Source organism: Mobula birostris, chromosome 10, assembly GCF_030028105.1.
Source record: "Mobula birostris isolate sMobBir1 chromosome 10, sMobBir1.hap1, whole genome shotgun sequence".
Lineage (NCBI taxonomy): Eukaryota > Metazoa > Chordata > Chondrichthyes > Myliobatiformes > Myliobatidae > Mobula > Mobula birostris.
In genome coordinates this window covers 96,783,293-96,804,466 of record NC_092379.1, presented here as the reverse complement: position 1 = coordinate 96,804,466, position 21,174 = coordinate 96,783,293, and the positions used below count along the sequence as shown (strand labels likewise).

The window sequence follows — 21,174 nt, the reverse complement described above, 5'->3', positions numbered from 1 at the left end:
CTGTAGAAGATTATATATCAATAAAAAGATTTTAAAAATTAAAATGAAAATGAAATTTCTTATGATGCAACTACATTTTTATAGGATGAGCAAAGTTTGTCAAACCTAACCAGATATACCTGACTGATTTTAGCTCCATGAAGAACCTTCGCGCTATGTGTGTTCAATTAGAATTTATACTATGTTCAATTTAAGTTTGATCTAGTTTAAATGAAACATTATCAACTACATAAATGTACTTCACAGGCTGCAAATCCACAGGCATTAATGTGCATATTACACTGATTATTGATGTTCAAAAGGAAATAGTTGTACAATTAAAATCAGTAATTGTTATTAAGTTGTGGAGCACTGTTTTTGAATGTCAGATTAAATAAAATGACCATAGATGCTGTATAAGAGATGTTCTTTGTGTGCTGTCCTAATCTGATCTGTAAGCCAGAGAGAGGGTACGGGTTAACACACAAATCCTTCAAACAAATGGGTTTGTGCCATGAGGAATGATTAAATATAAACTGCACCATACCCTCCGGAGATTAGAAAAATGCAATATAACCTATGTAAAATTATCTTTAAGGTGTCTGGCCAGATGTTGATGTTTCCCTAGTCAAGTGTCCAGAGTAAGGTTACACAATATCCAAATAAGGGTTAAGCTATGCAGGGCAGAGGTGAGAAGAAATGCCTTCGCCCAAAGAGAAGGTAAACCACCAGAATTCTCTAACCAATAATAAAACGAAGGCCCACTCCATTTCGCTTTATTACAAAATTTCCCAATAATCACCGCACAAGGCGTCAATCGGGTGAACTATAACACATATATCCTCCTTGCACATGATATCCCAGTTGCAGACCATTATTGCAGGAAGACCTCTTTACTTCAGAGCTCAAATCTTAAAAAAGGACCAACATGGCATTTAAAAACGCAAACACGAGGAATTCTGCAGATGTTGGAAATTCAAGCAACACATATCAAAGTTGCTGGTGAATGCAGCAGGTCAGGCAGCATCCCTAGGAAGAGGTACAGTCGACGTTTCAGGCTGAGACCCTTCATCCAGGCCTTCGTCAAGGGTCTCGGCCTGAAACGTCGACTGTACCTCTTCCTAGAGATGCTGCTGCCCAACATGACATTTGCTCTCTTTTACTTGTTTGATGAAGCTGCATATTAGTTATCAGTAATGTATACATTCACACCCTGGTCTCTCTGTACCCTAGCACCTTTCAATCTCTTCTTAGTATTTACACATACTTATGTTTTCTACCCCTTGCTATTTGGTAACTCCAATCATACTGATTCTACATCTTGTCTCCTGAGCTAGGATCCATCCTTTCTACTGCCTTTACCTTACTCTTAAATAAGGGTTGGCCCATCTGCTTTTTCATTTTGCCGAATTATCCTGGAGTGTTTAATTCACAGGGCTGCTCACCTTGCAACCACGTTTCTGGAATGGCTATTGGATTTCACTCTATTATTTCTATTTGTGTCTTTTGTTGCAATTGGAATGTGTATTCAGATAGAGAGCATTTGTTTTTTTCACATGGAATTTTTCCTGCTTTGTTCTTAATTAATTAAAGGAATGCTCTTATATTTGAATTTTATGAGAAATTTTAGTTATTATTATTGCCTTGCCCATCTCTTTAATGTTTCATTTCAATCCCCCCCCCCCCCCCCCACGCTGGGCCTATTCACAGTCCTCCCCATTAATTCATTTTCAGCCTTATCTGCAGTCTGATTTATTCAATTTGTTCGGCCAATGCCCAGATCTACTCAAGCAAAACTCCCTCATTCCCCAGTAAGGTTGGCAAGAGCCATGTGAATTGAATGCCATTTCTCCTACACTAATCCTTAACCCCTACTTTTAACTCTTTGATCTTACGGACTGTAAGTCAGAAGTGTTGTGGCTTCCCTGCACTGGTATCCTTGTCCTTCCATTTACCCTGTCATGACAAATGCTGTCATCATCCGCACATATACTGCATGAAAATGAAAACAGGACGAGGAGCTGCATTCTCTGCTTATTTCTGCCTACTGCCACACCACCACAATATGAAGCAATGTGAAATTTGTCCACAAATTACTTTCAAGTTCCTCAGTATACACGTCATTGAAGATCTCACCTGAACTGTACACACTGGCTGTGTGGGAAAAAAAACACAACTGCATCTCTTCCACATCGAGCAATTGAAGAAGTTCAGCATGAGCACCAAAATCCTCAGGACATTCTACAGGGGCACCATTGGGAGCGTACTGGCTAGCTGTATCACCACCTTGTACGGGAACTGCACCAACCTTGATCACTGGGCACTGCAGAGAGTGGTATGGACAGCCCAGTGCTTCTGTGGATGCGAACTTCCCTCCGCTGAGGACATTTACAGCAGCTGATGCAGAAAGAAGGCCTGGAAGATCATTGGGGACACTAGTCACCCCCAACCATAAACTGTTTCAGCTGCTTCCGTCTGGCAAATGGTACCACAGCATTAAAACCAGGACCAACAGGCTATGGGACAGCTTCTTTCTACAAGCCATTACACTTATAAATTCACATGTCTGTACATTGCGACAGAGTCATAACGCAAAGATATTTACTCACTTATCTTGTAGGATGGATGTGAGATTTAAATAAATTCAATTCAATGTATAGAGATGATCCAGCAAACATTATTAATCATGGTCTAGGTCAAATCATTTTGCCAAGCCTTTATCTCACCTCAGGTTCCTCAGTGATAGTTGTGACAGTTGTGAGCATAGCATTATTATGGCACTCTTTCATGTTGAACCAATGACGTGAAATTATTTCTTCAAATACTGATCAAAATCACACAACTAATTGTAAGCAGCTAACCCAGTTACTTAAAATGCTGATATTTCCCATAACCATCCAACCTGCATTTTTCTTCATATAATTCTATATTAACCACCTTCATTTTATATATTGAAGGTGGTTGTACGCTTTAAGGATCAATTGTCACAGTCAAGAACAACGCTGCAGAATTCTGCAGGGCAATTTCTTTGGCTCAGTCATTTTCAGCCATCTTGTCAAGGATTTGATCTTTGTAAGAAGATCAGAAGTGGAGGGTGTTGGCTGAAGGGTATTTGAATTATCTTGCAGCTCTTCAGATAAATCACACAGGTTGTAGCAACTGCTTTGTCAGATGTAACACACTACTTCTCCTGTGGATCAGGTGGAACAATTTGAGCAGCCCAAAGAAACTATCTCACAAAAAAATGGAGGACCTCAGTGATAGTTGACACTAACTTACTATTCTGAGGCTTTAGAGGACATTATGGCATAAAGGCTTGGCTTTGCAGCAAAATCCTAGCTGAGGAACAAAAGCTGCTTCAGTGATAAAATAGTTCAGTTAATAGTCAGAAAATATATAACAACTCACAATCAGAAACAGATATTTTATTACAAAATGCTCATACCATATAAAGTGCAACTACCTTTTATTCTTCAAAAGTCAATTTGATTTCTACACTTATATTAGTGGATTCAGAATAATAATGGATTTTTCATTCAGCTCATCTACTCCCATCTGAAATAGAAAATACATGATCCCACCCATTGACAAATAACATATTTTGAGAACTTCATCTGTAAATGGATAAATGGAAAAACAGTGACCATCACATCTGATTCACAATGATTTAAGCTCAGAGATCAATTGGAGGTTTCGGTCCCCAAGTGTTCAGGTGTTCAATCCTGTTATCAGTGCCTTACAATCACAGAATTTTGACTTGAAACCTTTTATCAATTTGAAAATTACACTTGTGACAATTTCAGTGATGCAAGATCCTATTCCCCATGCCTTCCCTCACCACAAACACACACAGAGGCAGACAGACAGACACACAATTTTGTTTGTACCATCACTGCCTTAATATTCTCTGTTTGAAACAGGCCCTTTCTATTGAAATCATAGTATTAGTCTTCAGCCTCTGTCCTGTTTTGGGATATAATGATTTTTATGCTAAGATACTTCGATAGGAAATGTTCTGGTTTTATCACCATTTGATGAGAAGTTGTTACTGCATTAATGATATGAGCACAAATATTCCTCAAATCTTTTGGGGTGATCCAGTTTAATAATTCTTGCAGATAGCAAGGCTACAGGAATTCAGAGAAGAATTCAAGTAGTTAAGTTCCAAAAAGCAGGCGATCAAATTACTCTCCATTTTGTTTGTGTCTTTTTGTGTATAATTCCTCCTCCAGTGAGAGGGAATGATGTGCAAGGGCAAATATGTAGGGAGATTGTGGAGAAATGGCAAAGCCATTTGGTAATAAAAGGGAAAGACTTTAATTATCTAGCTTCTAATCTGCACAGCACAGTATTTCTCTAATATAAGGGATGAGGAGTTGCTAGATCTGCTTCTTGGGAATGAGGTAGTTTAAGTGCACCAAGTTTCAGTTCAGAAGCACTTTGGAGATAGTGATCAAAATATCAGAGCTATCAAAATATCAGGAGCAATTACTCTAATCATTATAACTATATTATGATTATAAAGACCATAATAACAATGTTATAAAGACTTTATAACCATAATGCACTTTGCATATGAGATGCTACCAGAGGATTGAAGAGTGGCAAGTATTACTCCCCTGTTCAAAAGGAGCAAGTACAGGACTAACAGAACCAACTATACAGGATAAATGGGAGGGGGGAGGGATGCAGGAATCCTGATTTGGCCCTAAAGGGACACTGGTACCTTGGATATGACATTGGGTAAATTCCAAACAGTGTCATGGTATACGTTAATCTCACAGTGGAGGAAGGTAAAGGTAAATGGAGGTATCCTCCATGGAACAAATGCTGGCTCCTTTGCTTTTTTTTTGATATTGAACTAGACCTGGAGTTGGAGGGAGGGTAATCCCCAATTTGTAATACTTTATGTGACATTAAACTTGTTAAAGTTGAAACAAATAGATAGTGATAAATTGTAACAAGATGTAAACTGGCTGAAGAGTGGGTAGACACAGGAGAGGAAAATGAGGTGATGCATTTTGGTAGGAGTAATAGAGACTGGCCATATTTAATAAAGGATATTCCTTCTGAAGGAGTGTGGGAACAGGGGAACCTGGGACTATGGGTGCACAAATCATTGAAAGTGATGAGTAGACTAATAAATAATTAATAAGGCATCTGCAATTTTGGGCTTTATGAATGAAGATAAGAGTATAAATAAGGAACTTATGCTAAACTTTGATTGGAGTAACCTGAACTGGAATATTCTGTTCAATTCTCATCAAGTCATTATAGGAAACATGTAAAGGGATTTGATAAGGTCCAAAAGCTATTTAAGGGGTAACAGCTTTTGTGATGAAAGAATTCACTTAGGAGGAGAGATGTGAAAGGTCAGGATCGTTTTCCTTTAAGCCAAGGTTGAGAGAATCCTGCTGGAAGTACACGAAATGATAGAAGGCCAGTACAGAATGGAAGCTACTCTTAATGGTGAAGAAATCAAAGTTTGGAGGTTGCAGATATAAATTAATTGGAAGAGAATTAATAACAACATTAGGATTTTTTTTAACATAGTTAAAATCTGAAATACACAGTTGTGGATGTGGTGGAAGCAGGTTCCATTGTGGTCTCAAAAAGAATTGGATAAATATAAATGTGTGGTGAAGGAAAGTTTGTAAAGCTGCAGAGAACAGACTGGCTGGTGAAGCAGCAGGAACACAGTGGCTTAAATGGCCTCCTCCTTTGCTGTAACCTTTCTGTGATTCTATTGATTTCCGTCCTCTCAATTTACCAAAGTTCATTCACAAACCATTTGGTTTATGGTAGATTGTTCAAATGTAGGTTTGATCATTTTCTCTTCTTTGTGAAGGCCGCAACATGTCCTTACAAAATAACTTATTGCTCCCTTTAAGGTTGGTCAAACCTGTTCTTGCCACAAATTTGATAACATAGTTATGATTATCCCTGAATTACCATAGCAAAATATTGGAGAAATGTGCAGATCATGGAAATTTGACATAATTTAGAAGACGCTGGGGACAATCTGCAGGGCTGTCAGCATTCCCTGACATATCATGAGCAAAGCACACAAAATGTTGAAGGAACTGATGAAGGGTCTTAGCCCAAACCATCGACTGATTTATTCCCCTCCATAGGTGCTGCCTGGCTTGCTGAATTCCTCCAGCATTTTGTGTGTGTTGTTCAAGATTTCCAGCATCTGCAGAATCTCTTGTATCCCTGAGGCATCGTCTCCTGTGCTTGTAGTTGTTTACAAATTTTACTGAATAGTTTGCAGGTTATTTCAGTGATACTTGTACATTACAACTTCTCAGCTTCTTCCATCTCGTTTGTAAAGGCTGCGTTGTCAGAGGTATTTGGGTCCTGTGGGTGTTGAACTGCGTTAAGTTTTGAAAAATCCTCAATAAATCCATCATTAGAATGGCCTTTTCGATGTTTCATCTGCACTTCTTCAAACAGCTGCAGGATCTTCAGTCACAAAATAAATACGTCATTAGCAAGCAAATAATAAACAGTACTTAGAGTGAATTTTATACTTTAAAATTATTCTTAAGATGATTTTATGTGTAAATATGATACAATACACACCAGGTGCTTGTGGTTTTTTTTAAGTATTCACCTTCAATATGTTTATTAAATGCAAACGTACACTTCCAAAACGATTTCAAAGGTGGAGATTTCAGTAGAAGAGTACGTCACATAGATGTGTTTTCACAGTAGTTAAGTAACTTAAGATAAACTGCTCAGTCACCAAATGTTTTAATGGGGAGTTGTGGGCAATTGAGTCTGCAGCCATCCTTAAGCTATTCTGAGAAAATAAAAATGATATAACCAAGTTTCTCAATTTCTGTTACTATTCAGTGTAGATGTGGGTATGACTGGCTATGACTGTAATGTTCCCTCTAATTGTGAGCTGCTGGTGCCAGTCCAGTGTTGGTTGGACTTTCAGTGGCCATTAGACTGCACTGCAACAATAGAAAGTAGCTTCAGAAGAAGAAATGGAACAATGAAAATAATTAGGGCAACACACACACAAAAATGCTGGAGAAACTCAGCAGGTCAGGCAGCATCAATGAAGGGGAATAAACAATCGACATTTTGGGGCAAGGCTATTCATCAAGACCCTTCATTCTTATAATGAAAATAATTGTACTTTCAAGAACACACAAACTGTGAAAGTATCGTAAATGCTTAGAACCATCATTGTTTAGTTTTGTGGAGGGAATAAGTGGCTTTGCTCTTTAGGTCACACTTTAATGAAAGTTCCTCCTCTATTGGATGAAATCTTTCACAAAGACAATTCTTTTCAGATAAAAGAAATACCATAGCCATGAAAATGTACAGTGCATTCAATAAAATGGACAGAACAAGCAATTATTCCCAAATCTTTATTCATTCAAAGAATGTGGATACCACTGAGAATCTCTGCATCTACTATTCATCCCTGATTTCCTCTTAAGTTAGGAGTCAACCATATTGATGGGCGTGGAGTAACATTTAGACTAAGTCTTGTAAGGATGAGACATATCTTGATAGACATTCAGGAGCCTTTATTCTGTAATAATCTCGTTGTTTCAAGACTATTGTTACATGGTGTTTAAAAGATTATAGAGATATGATTAAAGTAAAAGAAGAAACCTAAGCAACACAAATATACATAAATAGTAATAAAGAAAAAAATATGAAGTAGAGTCTAAATAGATACATTGATAAATAATGGCCAACTGAAGAAAACCAGTAATAAAGAAAGTATTATGTTGATACATAAGAGACATCAGCAGGATGAAAGTTAAAGGAAGCTGTGATTGTACTTGGGCATGTTGTGGTAAGACCATATTTTATGGACTGTGCTCAGATATGGCACACTAAAACAATAAAAAATAGTCTAAAGTAGAAAGACAGACAAAATTGATCCTAATATTGATGAAGTGAGCTAGTTGGAGCCACTGGAGGAAGCTGATTATTTCCAAATGCAAAAAGAAATATCTGGGTAGTGAACTTGTTGGAACACTAAATGGAACCAGTGAATGTGAAATATGATTTCAAATTATGAGCCACAAAGTTGAACAAAGAAGTAGACCAGCACATTAGTTTGCCTTTCAGTGTGAAAGCCTGGAATTTATTAATTCAAATGACTTTTGTCCTTTTTGCTTCTGTTATGAAATCATCCCTAATTGAGAAACAAATACTTAAAAATAAATTGAAGAAAAGCAAGTATCACAGCAATATATCAAGTTATTCTTACCTCTGATTTGGGCACAATGCCAATTCTAAAGAAACCAAGTGTACCCTTCTCTACATTGGTACAGTCCACAACAGTAGAGGCAATATTCTCAGGTGAAGGCCCATCACACAATACACCATCAACCTGTACCAGGAACAACAACACTTTATAAATAATTACTTGTGGTATTACATGTAGAAATAGTATTTAAAAGTCAAAGAATAAGTTGCAGTAAAACATTACCTTGTTGCCAAGTTTGGCATAGACCTGATTGTGGTGAGTGGTGTCTGCTTCCCCTGTTGGATTTGCTGATGTCACTGCTATGGGACCCACCTGCACATGCAGAGAAAAATTAGTTATTAGATAGACAAAAATGGGGCCACAGGCATTCCTTCTCTGGTTAAACTTCCGCTGAGGAGGAAGTAAGAGTTCCATAATGAACCTTAGCAATCCAGCTAGTAGCAAATGTTTTTGTTTGTGATTGTTATACCTTGACTTCTTGAAGGTCTACAAGTTAGAGAGGACTTGCTCAAGATGAAACTCATGCTTTTCCAAGTATTGCAAGAATTTTTTTTAAAATTGCCACCCCTTTTCTAAATCACTTCCAGTGGCGTACTTTGGTACAGATATTTTCCTCACTTTATGCTCATTTGCACATAGATCAGTTGAACCAAGCTTGCGTTCTGCTCAAAATCTTAAAAGTTCCACCAAGAACATTAAAGTCAAAATTGAGTCTCTGCACTTTCCTATTTCATTGTCCACGTTCACACACACGCACTTATCCTTCTTACAATTTAAAAATCACGTATTTCACCAAGATGTGTCTTGTATTTCCTTTTAGACATATTTCAGACTTCAGGAACGACCTGGAGGGATAACATGTTTACCTAGCATTCCACCATTTCAACATGCAGCTAAACAGCATTATAATGGTAGTTATGAAACACTTGCAATTTGGCCACATGAGATTAAGCAAAAATACAAATGGAACAAACAGTTGAATCATATAAGCCTTTGTTAATTCAGTTTCTCTCCTCAGAGAAATGTTCTTATTTCAGATATACTATGAGATCTTCCACTGAATTTAGAAGTAAACAAAGGCAACTAAATATCAAGGAAATTTACCAGTACATGCAAAATACGTACATTAATGTCAAAGCTCCATTGAATATCTCACCTGGTCAATGAGATGTGTTGTAACAGCACAATCTGGAATCCTAATGGCAATGCTCTGAGGAGTCCCGATATACCTAGCTGCATGTTTCAATCCAAATGGTTTCAACCATTCACCTTCCAATGAAAATAACACTTGTTAATTATTATTACTCAATATTTACTTATAGTTGAGAAATGAATTGTATGTTAATACAACAGGCAGTTCTATGGATTCATGGAATGTCTCTATTCTTCTTTTGGAAAACCGATGAGATATTCCACCAACCAACACACATCAAAGTTGCTGGTGAACGCAGCAGGCCAGGCAGCATCTCTAGGAAGAGGTACAGTCGACGTTTCAGGCCGAGACCCTTCCTCAGGACTGATGAAGGGTCTCGGCCTGAAATGTCGACTGTACCTCTTCCTAGAGATGCTGCCTGGCCTGCTGCATTCACCAGCAACTTTGATGTGTGTTGCTTGAATTTGCAGCATCTGCAGAATTCCTGTTGTTTGCGATATTCCACCAAGACAGAATGCACTCAGTGATTTTCTTTCCCCAAGAAAAAGGGACCCAAGAACAGATTTTCAATCTGTCATTTGAACTGGAAAATGATACAATAGAACTGAAGAGGAGAAAAAAATAATTCATTTGTGAGTAAAAGGACGGGGGGAAGAAGAACATGCAAAATATTGAAGACATATTACCCCTCGGGATGACAAGACTGATAGATGATGGCCAAACTGTCTGCATGAAATCCCACAAGAGAGGGTTTAACAGATGTTTAACAGGTTCCAATTGCGATAAGCTAGAGATCCACAGAGACATTGGTCTTTCTTTGGCCTGTTTTTTGGTGCTGTGCAAATGAATAAAAGGCGGAGGTTTCTTACATATAGAAATTATAAAACATTAAAATACATGTTATTTGTATGAGTAGATCACTTGATATGGGGAATCACTATTAATATTAGTTTTTCAATAAAATAGTGCAGTAAATGGATATTGTACTATCAAAAGTATTTGTTCATTATTTTTACACACAATAAACATTGTTACTTTACACATATTTCATGATAAATATGATCTACTCAACTTTGAGGATTTAATATTTAATTTTTGAGATACATTAAAGTACATAATGATCTATTAAAAATAACATCAGGTTGACTACTTCATGATAAGATGACAGACAAATTAGATATATTAAAATTAAAACTACAAAAACAGAAAATGCTGGAAGCAGTCAGCAAGTCAGGCATCATCTGTGGAAAGAGGAACAGGGTTAATGTTTCAGGTTGAAGACCTTTCTTTAGTTTGTCCGACCTGTTGAATACTTCCAGTATTTTCTGAAAGTAGTTGTATTTTTGCTGCTTTCATGGTTGTAAATTTGAGGATTTAGCAAATACATCACCAAACAATTCCCAATATGCAAAAGCTAATTTTTATATTCAAGTATAATAAAAGTGCCTTGATGGGCGTGTTAGTGAGATTACCGCCCCCCCCCCCAATAGAACTGAAGACTGTGGTATTCCCCCAAGTAAATAATACACAGTGTAAAACAATTCCTACTTGTAAGCTTTCTCAACAGCATCAGGACGATTGCAAGCTGCCACCAACACATACACAGTGTCTGTTGGAATACCGCATATTCCTCCATCTTTCATAATTTCTGCAGAAAAGAAGTTATAATATAAAGAAAACAGAAAACACCAAGCAACGTATATTTTCAGCCAAATAATTTCACTAATATGCTGCAGTAAGCAGAAACAGAAGACACTGAGGACATCTGACGAAAGGATATAAAAGAACTGCCTAGTAAACACTCCTCTAGTTGAATCTACTAAGTAGCACAAGTTAAACATAAGTAATTTAGGAGAAAATGGGAATCAGTCAAAATAATGATGGGAAAGATCAGGAATTTCATTACAGAAGGAATTGTAAATGACTATACTGAATCGGTTATTCCAGCTCTATCTACTTATCCCTTAATCACAACTTTTCATATTCTTTCTTTTCAAATAGTCATTCAATTACATTTCAATATAATGGCCACAGTAGGGTACAACCATTCATTTTGAGCCTTTGCAGAAAAGAAAATTCCACCTTCTTTTTGTGCTTCTGATGACAATTTTAAGTTACATGCATCCTTGGTTACAGTGCCTTGAAAGTGTATTCATCCCCCACAACCACTTTCAGATTTTACTGTCTCATTTTCAAAATTTAAAATATATTTGAGGTAGGAATTTTGAGCTGAACTACAAAACATTGTGTGTCATGTAAAATCAAAAGAAAAATTCCAAAACCTGTCAACAATTTACTAAAATTTAAAGACCAAAATAGTGAGGCTGTAAATGTATTCATTGCCTTTGTAATTACTATACTAACTTTCCTCAGGTAGAATATATAGCAGCACCTTACCAATTCACCCAATTTGTTGATGTAGAAAATTGGAGGATCACCTGTTTTCAATGAACTCACAAGAATACTATAAATACTCACTCACTCTGTAAGGTCTAGATTTTCAACAGACCAAACCAAAATTAAGACAGAAGAGCATTCAAGGCAGGCCAGGGGAATGATAACAGAAAAGCACTAATCTGGGGAAGGACACAAGACCATCTCAAAAGCATCACTGAACATACCTCGGAGTTCAGTGCAGTCCTTTGTGAAAAAGTGGAAAAATTATGAAACCACAGCCACACTCACTAGATCAGCCACCCCTCTAAACTTCGTCACCAGAGAATAATGGCATTTGTAAGAGAGGCTACTGTGATGCCAACGGTCATTCTGAGTGAGATGGAGAAGTCAGTGGCTGCAACTGGATATGAAGTTCATGGTTCCCTTCGACAAAAAGGGTATTTGTGGAAGAGTGGCAAGGAAGAAGTGCTAGCTAAAAAAATGCATATCCTTGCCTGTAAAGTCTTTGCAAAGCAATATTTATAAAGTACCATAAAGATGTGGAAGAAGGTCTTGTGGTCAGATGAGACTAAAGTGGAACATTGCAGCATAAATCTAATACTGCACATCATCCAGATAACACCATCCCTCTGTAAAGTATGGCAGAGGTAGCATCATGCTATGATGATGCTTTTCAGCAGTAGGGACTGGAAATCCGGTCAGGATTCATGGGAAGATGAATGCTGCTAAATACAGAAAGATCCTGGATAAAAACCTGTAGCTTCAGCCAGAAAGCTCAAACTGGAGAGGAAGTTTGTCTTTCAGCAGTACACACCCCAAAACACACTGTCAGAGCAACCATGGAGTGGCTTCAAATGAAGAAAATTTATGTCCATGAGTGGTCCAGTCAGAGTTCTGACCTTAACCCAATCAAACACCTCTGGCAAGACCTCAATATTGCGGTCCACCGCTGCTGCCCCAACTAACCTGGGCACAGCTTGAGCAATTTTGCAAGGAGAAATGGGCAAATCTTGCTCCATCACATTGTGTAAAGCTAATACAGACTTATCCAAAAATACTGCAGTTTGTAATAGCTGCAAGAGGTGGTTCAACTAAGACTGAGGAAAGGGGAATGAATACTTTTGAACTGCTGACGTTTCAGTTTTTGAATTTTTAGTTTTTTATGCTTTACAAATTTCCCTGTGCCTTAGGCTTTAATGTGGAAAAGGAGTATGTAATTCACAAATAAAAATTCTCAGTTATATTGAGCAAAAATCCCTGGTTGTAATACTCAATTATGTGAACAAAGGGTTGGGGGCTGAATACTTTTACAAGGCACCGTATGAATTTTTTGCAATCTTTCGCACTGTACACTCTTAGTTTTGAAAATCGTTGTTGCCTCTTAAATGCTTTCTAATCAATTTCTTTTCCAGTCAAAAAAATTCCCTGAATTTCAAGCTTTTCTTTGCATTTGTGACATAATTCTAGTTAAACTGTTCAGTATGTTTTCAATTGCTTTTAATGCCCTTTCTGTAACAGATATACTGGATATATTACTTCAATGATGGCTTAACATTTCTCTTCTAAACACAACATCAGTTCCTGGATAATACATTTGTATTAAAATCCTAGCCCTTTAATCACCACTGTGTAGACTTTGTACCCTCACCACTACTGTTACAAATCTTTTCTTCATTCTTAATCAATCTACCCTTTGGGGCATTTTCCTGTCACTTTTCTGTTTCAAAGTTTTCCATTTTGCTTTCAGTATGCATTCAAATGCTTACCACTCATCTTGACACATTACTCGTCTGTATTTACTTCTTGCTAATTTTTTCTGTATATTTATTTTGTATCATTGGCAAACATAAATCTGATGCCCTAAACTTTCAGCTAAGTCATTAAAAAATGTTGTTCAGGCCTGTGGAATAAAATAAGCAGGAAACATTATTGGAATTCACAATAAACATCAGTTACATCATTGATCTCCCCAATTATTTTAATGCTATTGCATCATTTCATGGTCATTACAAATAAATCAATAATAAAGTAGTTTAAAAAGTAAAAGCCCAGTAATTATATTTATGTTATTATTATTTGCATGATAAACCTATACCTTACCAATATACAAATTAGAAGCAAGAGCTGACCATGCGGTTGAACTGATCTGAGTCTAACCTCTATGGTACCTCCTCACCTTATAACATACGTTCAGTGGCCACTTTATTAGGTACAGGAGTGGAGACTATGTGGTCTTCTGCTGTTGTAGCCCATCCACTTCAAGGTGTGACGTGTTTGTGCATTCAGAGATGCTCTTCTGCACACCACTGTTGTAACACATGGTTACTTGAGTTACTGTCGCTTTCCTGTCAGCTTGAGACAGCCTGAGCATTCTCCTCTGACCTCTCTCATTAACAAAGTGGTTTTTGCCTGTAGAACTGTCGCCCACTGGATGATTTTTGCTTCTTGCACCATTCTCTGTAAACTGTAGAGACTGTTGTGTGTGAAAATCCTGGGAGATTGGCAGTTTCTGAGATATTCAAACGCACCCTGTCTGCAGCAACAATCATTCTTCGGCCAAAGCCACTTAGATCATATTTCTTCCCCGTTCTGATGTTTGGTCTGAACAACAAATCAACCTCTTGACTATATCTGTATGCTTCTATGTATTGAGTTGCTGCCACAAGTTTGGCTGATCAGATATTTGTACTAACAAGCTGAAGGACAGGTGTACCTAATAAAGTGGCCACTGAGTGTATGTATAAAGATATGAGCCAAACAATGTTGAATTCAGCATTTTCTTGCTGAAACTTACCTGCAATTTTTCTGACTGAGGTAGTTTTTCTTGAAGGCAAATGAGGGCATACGGATTTGTTCTGCCCAAATCCACACAGGCTTGCCCAAGCCCATCCCAAGGGTAACTGGGGGCTCTCAAAGCTTTGGTTAAAGAGGGTGGCCAGAAAACAGTAAAAACTAACTAAACCGAAAATGATGGTGACTCCAATATCGTATCCAAAAGGAATTGCATTAACAGCATCCAAAAGGAAGCTGATTAGAATTAACTGAAAGCTGAGTGAGAAGGCAAACCAGGCTGCATTAAGAAAGCAAGCCCCTATCACCACAAAGCCATTAAGGAGCATGAAGCAAATAATTCCTATAGCAACACCAAACCCTCTAGTAGAACCATAGAGACCAGCATATCTAGTCAAACCCCAGATTATCCATATTAAACCATACTGGATAAAAGCACAGCTTTCTAGGGTTTTACCCCGAGAAAAAGAGATTGAGCCACATAGAATCTGTAGGACACCCCCAGGAATAACTATCCAAGGCAGGACAACTGTGGCTAAAGGTGCAGAAGGATTGACAGATACAGAAATGGCAAAAGAAGCCACAACATTGCAGGCAAGGGCTAGGACCTCAGCATCTGAATATCTGGAGTACCCCAAGTATGGGCTATGGGAGTCTTTATCTGCTTTCAGAGATAGAGCATTTATCCTGCTGAATAAAGCCTTCACAACTCCTTCTCCAGTGGGAATAGGGAAGTTACTCGTGGCATTGAAAAGGTAAAGGAATGTTAAGCAAGCAGACGCTACAAATATAGCCACACCGACCCCTTGTGCTCCACCATTGAAAAATCCATTGGGCCGTGCTGCCACAGCTATGCAAAAAGCAACGTAAAACAACAAATACATTGCATCAACAAGGCTTTTACTAGTCATAAATAGAGCCAGAATGAAAAATAGGACAGCAAGAACAATAGGGACTGGAACTGGGAAGAAGGGTTGACTATTTTGCCAGAGACTATAAAGCAAAGCATAACCCTCTGCAAACTTTAAAATGGAGGTAAAGCCAAAGAATGTGGCATTCAAGGTGTCAAAAGCCCTGTATGACAAAATACAAACAATAATTTGATAGACCCCTGCTGTCCACAGCCAGGGAACCTGACCAATAAACAGAGTGGAGGTTACACCCAAAACACAGCATCCTAACACACTGGCAGATAGCATATTAGCAATGTACCCCAGAACTATTGTGTCATTTTTAAAGAGGCTGGTAGATGAAGATTGCAGATGAGAATTATTCTTGGACAGACCAGTCCCTGGGAGAGTTATTTTTCCTTTACTTAAGAAGTAAGAGGTACGACCTAATTCAAAATAAATTCCTACAAAGGACACTATCAAATAATTTGAAGCCACTGCAGAATGACTAAAAGATTGATTATATAGTGCAGCTATCTCATGGGCAGTAGCAAGAGAAATAGCAAAAGCAATCACAGCTGGGATCAATTCCTTTTGGATTAGCCCCACCACCCCAATGATGAAGAGTGCCAAGACGAAAGCTGCATAGCCAGGGACCAGAGCATTTCTGATCTCATCAGCCTGAACTACCTTCTCTCCAATTAAGATGTGGACCAGGCCAGATCCACACCATAATGCTGACACTGTCAGACACAGGTTCACAAATAGTGTAGCTTGACTTGACCACTTCCTTATACCTGCAGAAAAACATACAGAAATAAATAATACAATAGATCACATACTGTGGGGCTTTACACATGTTCATTTGTTACACAAACAGGCCATTCTTTCCAAATAGTCTATACTGCAATGATTTGTCTGCTTCTAATAAGTATCCTTCCGCTTAAATCATTCCAGGCAGTATTAATGATGAGTGAAACAAATTTCACCTTTTGTTGATAATTCTACAGCAGAATATGAAACCTAATTTTAGATTGTCGATATTCACACTGTTTTACTTTCCTATTCCATTCATCTAATCCTGTGAGCAACCATTTCTTTTCCTTTCACCCTTATGCGCATTCTAGCTTCCTCTTGAATACATTTGAGTCATTTACTTCTCAAGCTCCCTGTGATATGGGATTTCTCATTGTTAACATTTGGCAAACAAGCTTTTTCCTGAATAGTCTTTTAAGGTTTACTTCCTCTATTTCATAAATAGCCTGTTTCCTATTTTATAATCTGCATGCAGATAACATCTTTTCATGAGTTTGCATTCTCCTTTATTGCTCTATTTCTTTCATAATTCATAAAATATCACTCTTGATTTTCAAATGCTTTTCAAATTTCACATTTCATGCTTCTCTTTCTAAATCATATTGCTTTAAATTTCTAAGGTGACGTTAAGGAACATGTACTGTTTTTATGTGTTGTTATGTACATGTACTGTTTTACTGTTTTCTACTGTTCGGGTAGATGGAGCTCGTCAGCCTGGGAAGGCAGTCCATCTAAGACAGGGAAAACTCTGATTTCAAACCTCTGCTGCCTCGCGGCCATACCCACTCATGGGAAAGGCTTCGGGAGTAAACCCTGAGGACAAATCCGGAGCTGGAGTCCCTAAGGCAGTCCGACGTTGCCTTCAACCTCGTTCTGGCAACTCCTGTGACGACACTGGTGCCATCAGCCCTTGCCCTTCCCTTGGACAACATCAGTGTCGTGGAGAGGGGAGATTTGCTGCATGGGCAACTGCCGGTCTTCCATACAACCTTGCCCGGCCTGTGCCCTTGAAACCTTCCAGGCGCAGATCCATGGTCTTGCGAGACTAGCGTATGCCACCACCACCACCACCACTGTTTCTATATTGTACCAAATAATTAATTTTATTCTCATCCCTTTAAAATTTGCAACATTTAAACTTGAAACATCTAATACTAATTCAATCATAAAAAGATCACAATTTGTAAGGTGTTTCCCTATGTTCTATTAAAGCATTCAGGTTCATTATCATCACAAAATCTCATTTTATACTTAACTTTTACTTTAATGATTCTTGTGACCCTTTTTTTGGATTGTTAGGGTTTTATATCCAGCCATCAATTGGCATTATATCTCACTCAAGAATATAAGGATAAACTTCACTAAAAAGGCTAGAAGGATAACTGCTAGATAAAGCAAGCTTATTTTAGTCATAGTCATACTTTATTGATCCCGGAGGAAATTGGTTTTCATTACAGTTGCACCATAAATAATTAAATAGTAATAAAACCATAAATAATGAAATAGTAATATGTTAATTATGTCAGGAAATAAGTCCAGGACCAGCCTATTGGCTCAGGGTGTCTGACCCTCCAAGGGAGGAGTTGTAAAGTTTGATGGCCACAGGCAGGAATGACTTCCTATGACGCTCAGTGTTGCATCTCGGTGGAATGAGTCTCTGGCTGAATGTACTCCTGTGTCCAACCAGTCTATTATGTAGTGGATGGGAGACATTGTCCAAGATAGCATGCAACTTGGACAGCATCCTCTTTTCAGACACCACCGTCAGAGAGTCCAGTTCCATCCCCACAACATCACTGGCCTTACAAATGAGTTTGTTGATTCTGTTGGTGTCTGCTATCCTCAGCCTGCTGCCCCAGCACACAGCAGTATAATTTATCATGTATAATTGCACAATATATAATATCTTCAGTCTATGCTTGACATTAGAAATTAATGTACGTAGATGGCAAAAAAGTTATCTGCCTTAAATGTACATTTTGTGTCAGAATGATGTAAGTACATTGTTGAACATGAGCATTTATGACAGAAAATCTCCTTGTGAAAGTGATCAACTGCCTTCTTGAAGCCCTGCAGATACAGTCGGCATGTTGGTTTTAGTACAACTCAGTTACTTCATAATCAGGGTTGTATTAATGGGAGATATTAATTTCCCTAGTACTGACTAGACCATCCAGAATATTAAGGGCTGGACAGGTTGGAATTTGAGAATTGTATCCAGGGAAGTTTCCCCAGTCAATATATTATATATAGAGACCTACTCAGGAGGGTGAAATACTGGTCCTTCACGACAAGTCGCAGAGAAGTCATGCAGGGAGCATTTTGGATCCAGTGACCATAATTCGACTAGTTTTAAAATAGTTACGGAAACGGACAGGGCCGATCCACAGGTTGGGGTCCTAAACTAGAGCGGGGCTAATTTTGAGAGAACGAAGCTGGATCTAGCAGAAGCCAATTGGTAGAGCCTACTTGAAGGGAAAAGAATGAATGGCAGCACGAGAGGCTTTTGGGAATAAGATATCAAGAGTCCATCCAGGGGTAGCATATTCCTGTCAGGGTGAAGGGTAAACTGAACCAGTTTAGGGAATGAACTGATGAGGAATATTGACGCTCTGGTCAAGAAAAAAAGAAGGAAGCATATATTGGGTTTAGTAAGTTAGGGATGGGTATAATGAGTATAAAGAAGATTAAGAGGGAAATCAGGGGGGCAGAGAGAGGGTTTAAGATAGATCTGGCACATACTATACAGTTAACCAAAATCGCAATAAGTTTTTTGATCTACATTGAGTAAAAGGGAGGCGAGGGAAAGAGTAGGTCCTCCTTAGAGATCAGTAGAACTGCCTGTGACTTGAGCCGCAGGAGAAGGATAAGATTTTTAGCAAAATTTTCTCCTTGGTGTGTTTACAAAGGAGACAATCATGATCGTTCAAGAGCTAGGGAAAACAAGCGGAAATGTTTTGAAGAGCATTCATATTACCAGAGAGGATATATTTGTTCTGCAGCGCCTTAAGGCGGATAAATTCCCAGTGCCTGACATAGTGCGTGTTCGGACTTTGTGGGAAACTCGAAAAGAGATTGAAGAAACCCTTGTGGAGAAAATTGTTTCATCATTAGCCATTTGTGAAGTTCGTTAAGACTGAAAGATAGCTAACGTTGCGATCAGAGGAAACGTAGGCTCTAAACCTTATCTTTAATAAATCAGACGATCATACCGGGACACTAAATTACAGGAAACCTCGAGATTCATGAGGATGTAAACAACGTGGCTCTTTTAAATTATCTGTGACTCTTGCTTTAAAGTAGGTTTTGAGTGAGAAATTGGTTTTTACTGTCCAGCGTTCACCGTTTAATTAAATCTCCTTTTACTAAGAGACTGCGGTGGAGTACAACAATGCAACTGCTTCCCACCACGAGGTGGCACTGTTTAGGCGTAAGGTGTGTGTGTGTGTGTGTGTGTGTGTGTGTGTGTGTGTGTGTGTGTGTGTGTTTCTGTGTGTGTGTGTGTTTCTGTGTGTGTGTGTCTGTATGTGTTTGTGTTTCTGTGTGTGTATGTGTGTGTGTTTGTGTTTCTGTGTGTGTGTGTGTGTGTGTGTTTGTGTTTCTGTGTGTGTGTGTGTGTGTGTGTGTGTGTGTGTGTGTGTTCGTGTTTCTGTGTAAAACTGGATTGATGTTGGCTAGACGATGCAGCAATGGCCGAAAATGTCCCAAATAACAAACATCATTGGTCTCCATTGCTCTTGTTTACGGAAGCTAAATAGGAAACACGAGTTTGCATTGTAAATTTAGCACACTGGAACGGCGGCTCCCTGCAACGATGTCTAATTCCCTTTAGTACTGGGAGCACACGGTTACCTACCAGTATAGCATAGGATAGCCGCTACGATAAGCAGTAAGATGCCCAGAGCCGTACTGGGGATTGGCAGCAGCGTGGAGTAGTAGTTCACGACCAGTAATAGCGCACCTAACACACGAACAAACAGGGGTCATTGTTTATAAAGAATGTAAGAAATTTGGGAGAAAATCATTGAATCAGTTAACTAAAACGGACTGCTCGGCGTTTACCTGCACATATACTTAGAATTCCCACGGAATAATGCAGAGTCTCGGCACTATCGTATTCCTGTTCCATGTCGACGAATATATTGAAAACTCTTGAGGTGAACTTCGTGAAATTAAAATTGCCTTTAATTTTTTTTAGGCTGGTCTGTGTGCACTTTTTTCTCGAATTCCAGATTAACTCGCTCACTGCCCTCTTATATTAACTTCCCGCCGCATGCGATTGGAGACGTTGGATATGCAAATTTGCCGGAAACTTCCGGCTAGTTGTCATTCTAGCCGCAATTGCGGAAAGGTTAGTTCTGTAATGCAACGCCCCGGGGGATGTTGTCACTTAATAATGGGTTGAATGATCCGATGTTGTAAGATACCAAGAAGGGTGGGACCGTAACGATTAACTCCGAAACACCGTAAGAAGAGCGATTGATTGATGTAAGAATAAAAATCGTGGAAACGAAAGTGTGTGCAGTCCCGGTACCTGCCAATCTTTATTTAGATTCTGATCTAAAGATTCTATTTGATACATTAAAAAACGTGTTCTCCAGCATTTGGGGTTATTGAAAATCTGAAATAACCTGTAATTCGCATGCGGGGATGTACCTTTTCAGATTAAAACCGCTTTGGCTGGTGGAATCGCATTAAATGCAAACGGCAACATTATTAAGAGGACGTAACTTTGCTGGCAGAAAGGCTACCGTAGGGTTATAACTAGGAAGAAAGTACAGATTCTCTAGAGGTTTTCAACAGGATTCCTATTATATATTGGGATGGACATTGTGCGAGCGCAAAGGTCCCTCAAGATACTGGTTCAAACACCACGTCTGCACAACGGTAGTTTCTCCGAAAATACA

At 38.6% G+C, this 21,174-nt stretch overlaps 1 protein-coding gene across 1 annotated transcript; it reads right to left on the bottom strand.

The window, feature by feature from the left end:
- Nucleotides 1-3,388: 3,388 nt before the first annotated feature.
- Nucleotides 3,389-20,531, bottom strand: LOC140204182 (uncharacterized). The gene is made up of 9 exons (XM_072270646.1): nucleotides 20,330-20,531; nucleotides 20,124-20,228; nucleotides 14,566-16,248; nucleotides 10,923-11,022; nucleotides 10,061-10,209; nucleotides 9,378-9,490; nucleotides 8,444-8,533; nucleotides 8,222-8,344; nucleotides 3,389-6,444 (listed from the first exon to the last, which is right to left on the bottom strand). Exons 1-9 carry the CDS (start codon nucleotides 20,394-20,396, stop codon nucleotides 6,277-6,279), a joined length of 2,598 nt encoding a protein of 865 aa, XP_072126747.1. The 5' UTR covers nucleotides 20,397-20,531; the 3' UTR covers nucleotides 3,389-6,276.
- Nucleotides 20,532-21,174: the final 643 nt, after the last annotated feature.

What these genes read in the sequence shown, in the direction of transcription:
- LOC140204182 (XM_072270646.1), bottom strand. Translation starts at nt 20,396, where the DNA reads ATGGAACAGGAATACGATAGTGCCGAGACTCTGCATTATTCCGTGGGA. An exon ending in GGCTATCCTATGCTATACTG is followed by an intron (nt 16,249 to 20,123) that starts GTAGGTAACCGT and finishes GTTTTTCTGCAG; the next exon opens with GTATAAGGAAGTGGTCAAGT. An exon ending in CAGTCTTGTCATCCCGAGGG is followed by an intron (nt 9,491 to 10,060) that starts GTAATATGTCTT and finishes TTTCATTGGAAG; the next exon opens with GTGAATGGTTGAAACCATTT.